This window comes from Eulemur rufifrons, chromosome 3 (genome assembly GCF_041146395.1).
Source record: "Eulemur rufifrons isolate Redbay chromosome 3, OSU_ERuf_1, whole genome shotgun sequence".
Lineage (NCBI taxonomy): Eukaryota > Metazoa > Chordata > Mammalia > Primates > Lemuridae > Eulemur > Eulemur rufifrons.
The window spans coordinates 21,740,888-21,756,400 of NC_090985.1; the positions used below are offsets into that span (position 1 = coordinate 21,740,888).

Genomic DNA, 15,513 nt, shown 5'->3' on the forward strand with positions numbered 1-15,513 from the left:
GTAAGCATCTGTCCCCATTGGGATATTGGATACTCATTCTCCTCCAATCTCCCATGCTCACATTAAAATAAATTTGCATGCCTTTTCTCCTATTCATAGGCCTTTTGTCAGTTGAACCTTCACAGGGTGAAGGGGAAGTTTTCCCTAGGCCCCCATAAGGGGATTTTAATTGTCTCTGATTAATTTAAAATGGGCAAAAGAATTCATTATTACCTAATAAAAATGGTTTGGTAGGCAAAGGATTCCAAAATACAGTACCCTCAGTGGAAAAATAACCACAGGGTATGCGCAGGATTGCAATGCATACAAACTGTACTCTGGGAAAATGCAAAACAAGTAAACATAGGCCGGGCGCGGTGGCTCACGCCTGTAATCCTAGCACTCTGGGAGGCCGAGGCGGGTGGATTGCTCAAGGTCAGGAGTTCGAGACCAGCCTGAGCGAGACCCCGTCTCTACTAAAAATAGAAAGACATTATATGGACACCTAAAAATCTATATAGAAAAAAATTAGCCGGGCATAGTGGCACATGCCTGTAGTCCCAGCTACTCGGGAGGCTGAGGCAGTAGGATCGCTTAAGCCCAGGAGTTTGAGGTTGCTGTGAGCTAAGCTGACGCCACGGCACTCACTCTAGCCTGGGCAACAAAGTGAGACTCTGTCTCAACAAAAAAAAAAAAAAAAAAAAAAAAAAAAAAACAAGTAAACATAGAAAGCCAAGCTAGGCAATTCCAAAAAAGTAGAAATCAAAATAGCCTCATGTTTCCTGTAAGTTCCTTCAAGGTGCTATTTATAGCAAGGTAAGTCTTGTACAAATAAGTACATTGGGCTTCCCTGTCACAGGGATTCAACAGTAAGCTAGATCACCTTGCTGTGTCAGGCAAGAACCTAACAGGCACTCACAGCCCCTTCTCAATCTAACCAAGTCAAGGAATCTAGAATGTGGCTAAGTTTTGTCTTTAAAATGTTCTTCCAGTCTGGGCATGGTGGCTCACGCCTATAATCCTAGAACCTGAGAGGTCCAGGCAGGAGGATCACTTGAGCTCAGGAGTTCAGACCAGCCTGAGTAAGAGTGAGACCCCGTCTCTACTAAAAATACAAAAAATTAGCCAGGCGTGGTGGTGCAGGCCCGTAGTTCCAGCTACTCAGGAGGCTGAGGCAGGAGGATCACTGGAGCCCAGGAGTTTTGAGGTTGCAGTAAGCTATGATAATGCCACTGCACTCTAGCCTGGGGCAACAGTGAGGGTATGTCTCATAAAAAAATAAAAAGTTCTTCTTCCGAAAGTGCTTTTCTGTGAGAACCTGACAGATCTTAGGGAAAGGGCAGTTCTTAATGGGGTAGGACTGCCCTAAACAGGGGCATCGCATACCAAACAGCAACCTAACCTCTGAACACCAAGTACCAGGGACTCCAGTTACTATGCTAACCACATATTTGCCAACACATCTAGAGGCAGTACTGTCCCCAAAGTGAGACGACCTGATCCCTCCCTTGCAGGAATGATGAAACCTGTAGAAATGAACTAGAGAACAGAAAAACAATAGAGAAAAATCAACAATACGAAAAGTTGGCTCTCTGACAAGATCAACAAAATTGGGAAATATTTAGCTTGACTGACCAAGCAAAATGGAAAGAAAACTCAAAGTACTAAATCAATAATAAAAGGATACATCCCTATCAACCTTACAGAAATAGAAAGAATACTATAAAAGAATACTATGAGCAAGACTATTCCAACAAATAAGATAACTTAGATGAAATGGACAATTTCCTAGAAAGATACAAACTATCATAAGTGGTAACTCAAGAAAAAACAGAAAATCTGAATGGACCTGTAACAAGTAAAGAGATTGCATTAGAAGTCTTTAAACCGTCCACAAAGAAAAGCCCAGGCCCAAACTAAAGTTATCTTCAAAGCTGAATTATTCTGAACATTTAATAAAGAATTAATACCAATTCTTCACAATTTTTTTCTAAAAAGAGAATAGTAGAAACACTCCCCAATTCACTCTATGAAACCAGTATTTTCCTGATAGCAAAACCAAACACACACACCCCTCACAATATCCCATATGAATACAGATGCAAAATTCCTCAACACATTCTGGTAAACTGAATCCAGCAAAATATAAAAACAGATTATACACCATGATCAAGTAAGATTTATCCCAGTAATGCAAAATTGGTTTAACATTTGAAAATAAAGCACAAAAGCCACATGATCATTTCAATAGACGTGGAAAAAGGATTTGACAAAATCTGACATCCTTTCTTGATAAAAGCATTCAACAAAGTAGGAATAGAAGGGAACTTCCTCTACCTGAGAAAGTGCATCTGTAAACCCCTCAGCTAGCATCACACTTCATGGTGAAAGATAACATTTTCCCTCTAAGATCAGGAACAAGAGAAGGATGACCATTCTTGCCACTTCTGTTAAACATGTACTGGAGCTTCTAGCCAGGTAAATTAGGTAATAAAAAGAAATACAAGGTATCAGATTGGAAAGGGAGAAGTAAAACTATCTTTACTTACAGATGCCATGATTGTCTATAGAAAAGCCTAAGGAATCCACCAAACAAGGACTAGATACACTAAGTGAGTTAGCAAGGTGACAGGACACAAGATCGACATGTAAAATGACTGACCAAAACTCATGAATGCATTAATGGAGAAACTTTAGATTTGAAGAAAGAATGTAGTTTAATGAATAGATTTGCACTAATGTTAATGTCTTAGTTTTGACCATTATAGTACAATTAACTGTTAAAATTAGAGGAAGGTGGGTGAGGGGTAGACATCTGTACCATTTTACAACTTTTCTTTAAGTCTAAAATTATTTCAAAACAAAAATTTTACAAAGATAATTGGTTCCTATTGGAAGATGCTAGTGATCCAACCTCCCTCACTTACTTCTCCTTTCTTATGTGGGTGGTACCACTGGGAAACCAGTCAGTAGATAAGAGGCAGTGTGTCTTTATAAAAGTATTTCTAGTAATGAATGGAAGAATCAGAACACCACCATTTTTCAACCTCTAACAAAACGGTGGATATAGGCAGTGATTGTCAACAACTGCCAACATCACAAAAGGAGGGATGAGCGAACATATGTGTGTCTTGATGAAAGCACAGAACACCACTTATAAATGCGGTTTTGATTTGACTGGCTAAAAAATTTTTTTAAAATGTGGTTTTAACCCCCCCCCAAAAAAAATTCAAACCTGAACCTGATGAAGTCCTGGGGAAGTGTCTAGACCCACCTACCACTTCACAGGAATTACAGTACGAAAACACTCGTCACATCATACCACACAAAAGTAATCAGCAAGATTCAGGCCATGGAAAACTCCACAGGACAAATAACCCAATTTCTTCAAAATAAATTATAAGGGACAAAAGAGAGAGAGATAGAGAAAGGGAGTTTTTGAGGGTAAAATCTATAGACTAAAGGAGACTTACAAGATGTATCAGCCAACCACAATAAGTAGCTCTTATTTAGATTTGATTCAAACATACAAATTGGAAAAAAAATACATTTATGAGACAAGTAGAAATTTGAACACAGAACGAGTATTTGATAATATTAAGAAATGGATACTTATTCTTTAGGTATGCTAATGGTATCTGTCATTTAGCTTAAAAACAGAATCATGCTTTTCCACAGACAAATACAGAAACATTTATGCATGAAATGCCATGATGTCTGGGATTTGCTTCAAAATAACAGGAGAGGAGGGAGAGGCTGAGAATATAGATCATACAATGTTGGTCATAAGCTGCTAACCGCTGGAACTGGTTTATGGTACACACAGGTTTATTACATGTGCACATCTCTATATGTGTGAAACTTTCTGTAATAATTTTTTTTAAAGAGGCTTATTTTTCCTGGGGTGGGGATGGCAAGTAGGGGAATATCTCAGAATCTGGAGTCAGAGTAGGGCGGATCTGGACTCCAATCATGGCACTGCCATCTCCTAAGAGTGTGACCTTAGGCAAGCTATTGAGCCTTAAAGCCTCAGTTTCCTCATCTGTAAAATGGGGATGTGAAAATGATAGGATTTGGGGGAAGATAAAAAGGAACGGTGCATATGGAACATTTGGCTCATATTAACAAGTAAAAAAAAAAAAAACTGTTCCAAGAATGACACTGCCTTCTGATGGCAGCTAAGTTTTTAGGGAAAGAAAGGTTCTTTTTCCACTGCAACTTAACCTTATGAGCCCAGTAATAGATGACATTTAACAGGTATCAAAAGAAAAATTATATCAGTTGGAGAGGAAATAGAAGAAAAAAAAAAATTTAATTAAAAAAATTATTTCCTGGCCGGGCGTGGTGGCTCACGCCTGTAATCCTAGCACTCTGGGAGGCCGAGGTGGGCGGATCGTTTGAGCTCAGGAGTTCGAGACCAGCCTGAGCAAGAGTGAGATCCCATCTCTACTAAAAATAGAAAGAAATTATATGGACAGCTAAAAATATATATAGAAAAAATTAGCCGGGCATGGTGGTGCATGCCTGTAGTCCCAGCTACTCGGGAGGCTGAGACAGGAGGATCGCTTGAGCTCAGGAGTTTGAGGTTGCTGTGAGCTAGGCTGATGCCACGGCACTCACTCTAGCCTGGGCAACAGAGTGAGACTCTGTCTCAAAAAAAAAAAAAAAAAAATTATTTCCAAAAAACATGTGAATGGCAATGTGGAAATATTATTCCTTAAGTGTTTCATACCCTACATACTTGTGGAGATGACAATCCTTCTTAAAGAGAACTGGAAGGATCCTCTAAGGCCTGAGTCTTATCCTGGTGTCTCTGCTTTTGCAAATCTTTCCCTTCAAATGACAAAAGATGCTGTGCTTCCCGGGGAAAGGTGTTTTTGCTGCTGGCCTCTGGTCACAGTGAGAGGGAGAGGAGGAGGGAATATCCCTGGCAAGGGCCAAGGGCACCACAGGGGAAGAGGCTGTGGCTCACCGGTAATGGGAGGGAACAAGACACAAAGGGAGAAGCGAGAGAAGGGAGACAGGAGAAATAAAAAGCCTGGCAGAAAAGAAAACAAAAGGAGGACTTTGTTGAGTGAGACTATCACCTTCTCATCTGCTAGGCTCTTCTGAAACAACAAATCATGACACAGAGGGGACACAGGTTGGACAGATAACCCTAGTGGACTGGGAAAATGAGTGAGAACCAAAGGAAAGGGAAGAGACAAAAATTAGGGTAATTCCAAAATAAGCAGAGAGAACCCCCCCCCCACCACTACCTGTTTTCCCAAAAGATGGAAAGACACCAAGAGGTCGCATTCAAACCCAAATGCAGAGCCCAAAAGATTCATCATTCTCGATACAGACACTAAAAGGTATAACAAGGTTATATTTGAGTCATCACAAAGTGTATGGAAGCAAAAGGGAAAAAATGAAGAAAATGATACAATAGCCCAGGGCAGGGTTTAGGGCAAAGATGGAGGCCACAGGCAGAGGGCTCACCTCTGACCCGCCCTTCTGCCGCTGGGAGCAGGGCCGCTGGGAGCAGGGCACCTGGGAGCAGGGCCGCTGGGAGCAGGGCCGCTGGGAGCAGGGCACCTGGGAGCAGGGCCGCTGGGAGCAGGGCACCTGGGAGCAGGGCCGCTGGGAGCAGGGCACCTGGGAGCAGGGCCGCTGGGAGCAGGGCACCTGGGAGCAGGGCAGCTGGGAGCAGGGCCGCTGGGAGCAGGGCACCTGGGAGCAGGGCAGCTGGGAGCAGGGCCGCTGGGAGCAGGGCACCTGGGAGCAGGGCCGCTGGGAGCAGGGCACCTGGGAGCAGGGCCGCTGTGAGCAGGGCACCTGGGAGCAGGGCAGCTGGGAGCAGGGCCGCTGGGAGCAGGGCACCTGGGAGCAGGGCACCTGGGAGCAGGGCACCTGGGAGCAGGGCACCTGGGAGCAGGGCCGCTGTGAGCAGGGCCGCTGGGAGCAGGGCACCTGGGAGCAGGGCCGCTGGGAGCAGGGCACCTGGGAGCAGGGCACCTGGGAGCAGGGCCGCTGGGAGCAGGGCACCTGGGAGCAGGGCCGCTGGGAGCAGGGCACCTGGGAGCAGGGCACCTGGGAGCAGGGCCGCTGGGAGCAGGGCCGCTGGGAGCAGGGCCGCTGGGAGCAGGGCACCTGGGAGCAGGGCACCTGTCTACTGACTGACAGTGCTGCCTCTCACTCTACTGTCAAAGATGGTGATGAGAGTGCTTTCTCCTGTGCACCTTCCCTGGCTCCTTCCTTTGCTTTAAAGATTCTTCTTCAATTTCCTCAAAGTCTTCCCCTGACATGCTTTCTGCCTCCAGGACTCCCGCCCTCCCTGGGTGAATTACCCTCCCCAGCCCCGCCCCTCGCCCCACTCCTCCTCCAGCTCTGCTTGCCAATATCCCTGAGGTCCTCGAGCTGCCCCTTCAGCCCCAGCCCCTGGTGTGTCTGCCTTGTCCCACCTGGACACTCCATGCTGGAGCCCCAGGTCAGCAAATGGGAAGTCCAAACACCGCACAGAAGCCTAAGGCCACATCACCCTGGACTCCCACCAGGGCTCACTCTGAGTGTGTGTGTGTGTGTGTGTGTGTGTGTGGCGGGGGCGGGGAGGGGATTGAGCTCAGGCAGCCCCTTTCTTTCCACCCATGGCCCAGAGGGAGATGGATTGTCTGGCCAGTTTTTGCCAGCACCAAGGAGGTCTACATGGCCAGGAGGGCCTTCCCACAGCCTCCCCATTCTAGAGACACTGGGTGGGGTGTCCTTCCCATGGGCAAGGACCACAGGCAGGACCTCACCCCCAGAATCCCCCAGTGCTCTCTCTCAGCCTGCTGTGCGTGGCTCAAGAGGATTTTCCTAAATAGAGTCCAAAATCCACGAGAGGATAAAATGGGCTCTGGACAAGGAAACAAGAGGACTGCTTCTCAGACACCCATGGCCTAGAAAGCTGCATTTCTAACAAGCTCCGTAAGAGATTCTCATAGAGAGGGGACCCAAGGACCATTTTGTTGAGAAACACCACATAAATAACAGTACAAATGAGAGACACCCTAGAGGCTACAAGTCAGAATACAAAGGAATGTCCAAGAAGTCACCCTCTAGGGACAGTGTCAGTGGGTGAGACTTCCCTCACTAAAGTTTGCTCTTACTCTATACTAACACACATTCCACCTGTAGGGTACACCCCGTGCACAGCAACTAGAGCAACCACACTTGGAGGAGGCGCAACACGAACTAGACCCTGGCGGTTCACAACCATGCTTCTGATTTTCTCTGCAGAAACTAAAGTCACTGAACAGACTTTTTGGCCTGACACATAAGTCATTTTCCCAGGCTCCTCTTGCACTGTCCCCGTGCCAGCTCCCCTGGACCCTGGGCTTCATGTCCATGCCCTGCTCCCTACCCCCACACCCTATAACCTGTTCCCCATCTCTGTGCCCCGATCTTGCCATGTCCCCCACTCCCCACTACCTTACCTGCAGCACTTGCCGCCCCCCCCCAGCCCCTTGTCTGATCACATTTTCCTGGGCCTCACACCACCACCCCAGACTCTGGTCCTCTGGGAGGCCTCTCCTGACCGGGGGCCTGCATCCCTGGGCTAGAAGCCCAGCCCAGGGCCTCACCCAGTGGACATGCAAACTCTGGGTGAGACCCAGCCTCCTCCTACTTCCATCCCCAGGGTCTGCCAACAGCAACTCCACACTTCCTGGGACTGGAAGAATTTGACCTGCCTTCCAAGGGAACAATGAATAGAAGTGGGGCATTGAGCTGACTGTCCTCAGGGCAGTTGGAAAGTCAATGTAAAATTCTGACAGTTTCTGCAATAGGGAAGAAGACAGGGTCTGAGGAGTAATTAAGACACCCTGAGTCAAGGACTGTACTTGAGCACTCAGAAATCCAGCTGGGTCAGAGGGGAAGGGGAGGGGACCGTGGATGGGTGTGGTCCAAGTGGAAGCTGAGGCTTCAAAGTCCCATGAAGCCTTGCAAGGTCACAGAGTCAAGAGAACTGCTTTTAGATCCCAACCTCAGTCTTCTCATCTGCAAGATGGGGGTGATAGTTATTATAATAATCAAATGACATAAAGAGTTAAAAGTACCTTGCCAAGTGAAAATAAACTATATTTCCTGAGGCCTAAGTATTTCTGAAATGGAGGCTACAGGAGTTATAGGCTCAGTAAAAACAGGAAGTGGTACGCATGCAAAGTCTTAAACCTGCTAGAGCCCCAGCAGGGTTCTGTGGTACAGAGTCCTCACTCTGGGGACACTGAGGCTATCTATGTAAGGGATGCCCCCTCCTTTCCCTGCTGAGGCTTCTGGTGAAGGGGAGCCAGGAAATCCCGCAGCCCTTTCCATCCATGTCATGCTTGCTGACTGGCGATGGGCACCTCCGGAGAGCAAGCTGGGTGGCGTTAATCAAAGTGTGGGCCGTCACGTAAGAAGCACCTCCATGCTAATCAAATGCTCAGATTCCTGGGCCCAATCCCAGGAATCAAAAACTGCTGGGTCAAAAACTTTGGGGAATTGTTATTTTTAAGAAGCTCCTTCTTACATGTTTGAGAAGCAAAGCACAGGAATGTTGGAAAAGCTGTGCAGTCAGGAAGACCTGGGCCAAATCCTAGCACAGTACATAACACCTGTGTGACCTTGGGCACGTTGCTTGACCTCTGTGAACCTCTGTTGACCCTCTCTTTACATACAGTAAGTATGAAGCACAACCACTGCAGTGTAGCTGAGAGGGTGAGAGGTACTCAAGCACAGAGACAGACATTCATGGTCTTCATCTAAACTATCCTAAGAGGTAGAAGCAAATATGACCCTTTGAGGGGAACAATCTGCCACTGAGAGGACAAGGGGGCTTCCTAGGGTCTCCTCATGCATGATGGAAGCCGATATGCTAATGTCCTACTCAGAGGCCCATCTCAGTACCTATGGGAGGGATCAAGTAAGGTGAAACAGGAGGGAAAAATGGGCTGAGCTTTGGCCAAAGGCTAGGACCATCCACCTTCCTAGGAGAGGGACCTTGAGGTGGCCCTATCTGCTAGACCCAGCTCCAAGATGGATCTCCAGCCAAGTGGCTCTCTTGGGTGGGGGTATAAAGGAGGAAGGGTGGCAGACATGCCTGACAGGCCCAGCCTGAGTGTCTACAGCTTTGGGGAACCACGAGGAGAGAGAAACAGAGCAGGTGGAGCCCACTGGAAGGTCCTGCTACTAACCATGGCAGAGCTCACAAATGCCTCAAAGCCTCTTTCCATCCGGAAACAGGTTAATATTTAATATTAAGAAAATTATAGGCCGGGCGCGGTGGCTCATGCCTGTAATCCTAGCACTCTGGGAGCCCGAGGTGGGCGGATAGCTTGAGGTCAGGAGTTCGAGACCAGCCTGAGCAAGAGTGAGACCCCATCTCTACTAAAAATAGAAAGAAACTAGCTGGACAACTAAAAATACGTAGAAAAAATTAGCCGGGCATGGTGGTGCATGCCTGTAGTCCCAGCTACTCGGGAGGCTGAGGCAGAAGCATTGCTTGAGCCTAGGAGTTGAATGACGCTGCTGTTTTTTCCCCTTGCCTTCTACCTGATCTGTGCCGGACCCATCACAACTTGGTGACAGTTCAACTCTGTTTTCCCAAGACAGGCTGTCATCTAAGACTGAGCTTTATATTCCTGAGTTGGTTGTTAAACATCCCAGATTACGGTGCCTGGCCAGACTGAGGCAGGAACTTCAGGCGATGGTGCCCTGTGCTGGATTTCCCTCCCTTTTACTTCGGGCGGGAGCTGTGGGGATGGGGATGCCCAGCAGCCGCCAGATTTCAGCCCTGGGACATTCTGGCTCAGACGCGAAGTCAGAGGAACAGTCCGGGGACCGGGATGGGGCAGAGGATCGCCGTGCGCCCCGCCATCTAGGGCACCCGTCAGTCGCGGGGGGCGCAGAGGGCCCTTGGCGGCGCAGTGCCTTCACCCGGCACCGGTCCCGGGCGGCCGGGCCCTCCGCCCCAGTCGAGCCGTTCCCCAAGCACCCCTGCCCCGTGCCACTCACACTGCGCCCAACACCAAGTTCCCGGGAGCGCCCCGGCCCTGCGCCCACTCCGCGCTCGCCGCCCAGCTCGCCAGACTCACCTGCTGAAGACAAGACAGCCCAGGTGGTTGATCTCGTGGTCGGAGCGGTGGCGGCTGTAGTCCTCCCACAGGTCCTTGAAAGCGGTGACGGCCAGGATGAAGAGCACCGGCGCCAGCGCCAGGCCGGGCTGGAAGGCGTTCACCGCCGGCACGAAGTTGAGCAGCGCGATGAAGACGAAGTACACGTTGGCCAGGCGGTGGAACTGCTCGAACAGGTTCTTGGGCAGGAAGGACAGCAGCGTGTATTTGGTGGTCTTGAGCCGGTTGTCGGCCAGGTGCTGGGCACACACGCGCCGCCGCCGCTCGCCTTTGGCCGCGCCCGCCGCGGGTTCCTCGGCGCCCGGGGGCGGCAGCAGGTTGGAGCGCACCGTGCGCGTCCTGCCTTCCCGGCGGCGGCGCCTCCGCCGCCGCCGCCGTCCTGAGGGTCCGGGATCCTCGGCCGCCGCCGGCTCCCGCTCCATGGCCGCGTGTCGCCGCGCCCGGCTCCTCAGCTACTCACGCCCGTCCGCGCCAGCCTCTTAGGTGATCATCGCCCGCGGCGGCGCGGGCTCCCTGCCTGCGGAGCACACGGAGACCTTGGTCGGCGCGCCGCGAGGCCGGCCCGCCCCGCCCGGCGCGCCCAGCCCGCTTCCAGCTCCCGCCGCCCGTCCGCAGTCCGGCAGGGCGCGGCCGGGCCCGGAGCCACCGCGCACAGAGCCCGCCTGTCCTCGCTCGCACCGCCCACCCGCCCCGCGCCCCGACGCGGACACGCCGGACAGCGCGAAACGAAAAGAGCCCGAGCTGGAAACTTTCGAGGGGTTTAGTTTCGTTTCCCAGAAGCATCAGTTTGGTCTCAAAACATTGAAAACGCGCGCTGCCACCAGTAGGTGAGAGAAAACTGCGGACAGTGAGAGAAAGGGCCCCGCAGCCCCGGGCAGCCCGCGCGCTCTTCCAGGGCCAGACCTGCCTGGTCCTGGATGGGGAGAGGGTCTCGGGGACCCTGGAATAGGAACTTCCTCTTGGAACCAACTGGAGTCGAAGTCCAAAGGCGCCACGGCATATCAATGCTCCCATTTTTAAATCTTACTCACGGAGCACATCTGGTTCTGGAGAGACCCGGCGAAAGGGGAGGCAGTTCCGCATTGCCTTTACGGCTTGCGCTATCCCACTGCCCAGACCCACCTACTTTTAAGATCCAATTCTTGGATGAAGTAGACTGTTTCCTTTCTATGATCATCACTGCCTTTCCTTACGCCACTAAATAAGGACTTTTTTTCTTTCTTTTCCTTTTTCATGGAAAGGAAGACTGTTTCACTGTAGCAAAGACGGGCTTTGGTCTGCAGGCATTTGAGTCTCTTTTTCCCTCCCTGGGAAACCACGAAGACCAAAATGTCCCTTATGTGCTGTAGTTCTGAGGTGGCAGCTATGACCCAGACAGAGCCCAAGAACGGAGGCTGGTTGCTGGGGAGAGGAGGATCAGGAGAGTGGGCAGAATGTGGGGCAGAGGGCTCCCCTCCATATTCATGGGGTGTCAGAGAGAGGCGGGTGAAAGTTGGGTGATGGGAGAACAAACTTTGCCCCGAAAAAGGAATGGGGACTCCCCTACTTCTGCAGAAACACCCCACAGATGTACTGCAGCGGTGACTGTTTGCCTCCCACTTTAGAGTTACTGAGATGGGAAGCAGGAATTTCTTGCCTAGGGGGCCAGAGCCCACCCCCAGCCTTGCACCCTGGCTTACCCCTGCCCAGCTATCTCTGGCTCTCACATCTCTAGGGCAGCTCTGCTGCAGTCCACAGTATTTACCAGAATCCAGTGTCAGGGCATAGTGACAGGTACTAAGAAAATAATCCAGGCCATATATGGAGTCCCCACCCTCCCCCCTGGTCACAGGGGTACAATTTTGAGGTGTAGAGGCCCAGATCAGAGAAAGATTTGGCTGAAATATCTGCCCTTTCCGGGAAAGGAATGAGCTCTCACATGGACCGGTGGCATCCAAAGTGAGTATGAACAGCAAGTGAAGGGCCACAGCTTCCCCTGCCCTGGGCCTGACACTGCAAGGCTCCATGTTCTCCTCTGTCAGCCCACCCAGTGACGCCTGAGCCCTGCCTGCTCTCTCCATTCCCACAGTGGCCTGCTGTCTTCACAGGTGTCCCCAGGTTTGCCCCAGAGCCTCCCAGTCTCCTTGCTGTTGCCAAAGTAACTACTTGTCCCCTCTGTTTCATTTCCTTACCCTGGAGCTTCCAGGAGTCCCCTGTTGCTTGCAGAGTCAGATGCTGACTCCTCAGGCAGAGGTTCCTTGAGGCCGGGAGGGGAACTGGCACCAATGTGCTGATTTAATTCTGCCCCTCCCTAGTCCCGGCCCAGCCCCAGGGCGAGCGATCTCCTTACCCTCCTCAGAACAGGCCTCCTCATCCCATCTACATTCCGCGCTAAGGTTCCAAGATTCTGTGAGTCACACTGCTTCTTAAACCTGGAATCTTTCCCCACCTGCTCTTTACCAATCCAAACTCAGTATTTGAGATAGAGCCTCAACTCACCTCCCAGCAGGTCTCTGCGCTGTGTGATCCATCCTACCTCACAGGGGTTTTGAGCTTGGCTGTCTTCTGCCCGATAAATCCTCAGATTCCTGACTGGCCAGGCAAGAGTGAGGCTCTCATGTGTTCTGGCCATCCGGACCACTGGGCGCTGCTGGGCCCCAGGCAGATCACTGTAATCATCCTTGTTTGATAAATACTATTATTGATCACCTGCTGTGCACCTGGCCCTGTCCTAGGCACTGGGGTTATGGAGAATAATAGAGGACAAGAGACATCCTCAGGGAGCTGCAGCAACTAAGCGCGAAATCACGAGACCCTCCAGAGAGTCAAGAGTGGACCCCAGGGTTTCAGGAATGATGAAGGGAGGCCTTTCCTAAGAGGGTGAACTTGAGTTGGAAGCTGACAAGATGGGGTGGAAGAACCTTCCAGGCAGAGGGAACAGCTCTATAGAAAGGCCCCCAAGAAGGAGAAATCTCAGGATACTCAAGAAACAGGTAGGGCCTCTGCCTCGCGTTTATTCAGAAACCTCTAACCCCAGGACCTTGTGCTTTAGGTGGTGAGGGCACTTGGGGAACACAGCAAGTCCCTACTTTCTGGAGCACTGAGTCCTCCTGTGGGAATCCCAACAGAGAGGGCTCAGAAAATGAAGGGACACCGGAAACTGGGCCAGGAGGGGTGTGCTCCTGCGACTGAAGATAGGACAGTCAGCAGGGGCCTCCCTGGCAGCAATGAGCAGAAGTCTCAGGACACAAGCGGTGTAGACATCTGGGGAAGAAACGACACGGCCTGAGAGTTCAGGGGTTCCCAGCAAGGAGGCCAGGTTGGCCAGAGCTGAGTGGGAGATCAGAGACGTGTCCCAGAGTGGGGTCATGTCAGGCTTTGTGGATCCTGGTGAAGATTTTGGCTTTTAAGTGAGAGGGGAAGCCTCGGGAGGATTTTGAGCAGAGGCATCATGTGACTGCACTCAGGTTTTCAGAGATCATCCCTGTTGCAGCGTGATCTGAATGCAGAAAGGCCAGGGTAGAAGCGTGTCTCGAGAGGTCATGGTGAGCAGCCACTACAGTGATCCTGGAGGGGATGGTGGCTCAGGCTGGGTGGCCATGGTGGAGGTGGGACATGGCCTACTTAGAGCACATGGAATATGGTATTGGACAGGATGTGGGATGTGCAAGAAAGGAGGTGAGGGTAGCCACGCAGATGAAAATTCAAGTTGCCATCTACAGTGTCAGGAGGACAGAGAGTGGGGCAGATGAGAGGTGCCAACCAGCCTGTGGGAGTAGAGAGTGGTCAGGCAGCTGTGCACAAGTCTGAGACCAGGGGAGGGGCTCAGCTGGAGACATCAGTCTGGGGTCAGGAATAGGTCTTGGTGGAGGAGAAAGTGGCTGCACATGGGAGGGGGCAGAGTGGACAGCAGGCAAGGCTTCAGTCTCTACATTTGCCCAAAGTGCAACAGGAAGCCATGGGCTGCCCCAAGCAGCAGCATGAGATGAGAGGACCTGATTTTCCCTTTTAATAGATGGAAGATGCATTCCGAGCACAATGGGAGCATGAGAGGCAATAAATTAGGAGGTAGCTTAGATCCAAAGATGGATAGACAAATGTGGACAAATTGGAAGTACATCTTCCATGGTCAAGGGGTTGGATGTTTAAAGGAGAAAAGAAATGAATCCACGTAAGAGTTTAGTCAATGACTTAGAGAAGAACAGGTTTGGAGGAGAAAATACAAAGCTCAGTATAAGCAACATTAAGTGTGAGGTGCCTGTTTGACATCACATGGACATGGCAAGTGGCAATGGGATATCGAAATCTGGATGTGATAAGAGAGGCCAGCACTGCAAACAGGGATGCCCGATGTCATGAGGCACCTGTGATCTAGAGCTGTGTGTTGAAGAGATTGCACCTAGAGATAGAGTGTAAATAGAGTGCAGAGAAGAGGCTCTTGGTGTTACTTTCCCACTGAGAAATGTAGAGGATTGAATGTGACAGTTATCAAGATTGCTTCCAGCTTTCATGTACCAACAATTAGCACCTTTGATGATTGATGCTTGCTTTATAAATAATTATGGAATAAGTGAGAATCATGTTCCACAGTGCTTTAACCTGACAGCATTTGTTCCATATTTACTCTTGTGATTGCCCTTAAAAAAAAAAACATAAGAAATTTGAAATTTGTAAAATCAGACACAAATGCTATCCATTAATTAATATGGCCTAACATTCATCCAAACGGTACCAAAATATAGAGCCATGAAAATTTAAATAAAAGTAATTGACTAATAATTGGATAATTTGAATCTATGATAATGTACTTAATCCCAGAAATAAAAATTCTGGAGATATAAGTAAAGATTTGTATTATAAAATGCCTGCCTGAGCACATTTGTTCTCCCTTTAAAAAGACAAATGGGCCAGGCCTGATAGTTCTTTGAAAGGTGGAAGAATCTCCTGAGGCCAGGAGTTCAAGACCAGCCTGAGCAACATAGTGAGATCCCCATCTCTACAAAATTTTTTTTTAAAATTAGCTGGGTATGGTGGCATGCACCTGTAGTCCCTGCTACCCTGGAGGCTGAGGCAGGAGGATCACTTGAGCACAGGAGTTTGAAGTTGCAGTGAACTATGATCGTGTCACTGCACTCCAGCCTGGGTAACAGAGTGAGACCCTCTCTCTAAAAATAAATAAATAAATAGACAGATGATTTTTTTGAAAAGAATAAATGTATCATTGTGCTGGGAAACTACGAAAGTCTCTTCAGAAGACAAAAAAAGATACCTCAGAAGGTATCGAGGGATAGTAGGAAGATATATAAAGCTGATGAGAGTGGATTAGTGGGAAAGGCTAACAAGTACAGAAAAATACATTATAGAGTTAAGTAGGCAAGGACAATTTAAAAAAGTGACTTTCTAAAAGCAAACCCCTCGAGAATAC

General features: G+C 49.7%; 1 protein-coding gene across 1 annotated transcript in view; it reads right to left on the reverse strand.

Annotated features, from left to right (window-relative positions):
- The window catches only part of ATP10A (ATPase phospholipid transporting 10A (putative)), a 144,477-nt gene extending 133,946 nt beyond the window's left edge, over positions 1 to 10,531 (reverse strand). The window contains exon 1 of the mRNA XM_069465822.1: positions 10,071 to 10,531. Coding sequence (XP_069321923.1) covers positions 10,071 to 10,531 — 461 coding nt within the window. The remainder of the gene's footprint in view (positions 1 to 10,070) is intronic.
- Positions 10,532 to 15,513: the final 4,982 nt, after the last annotated feature.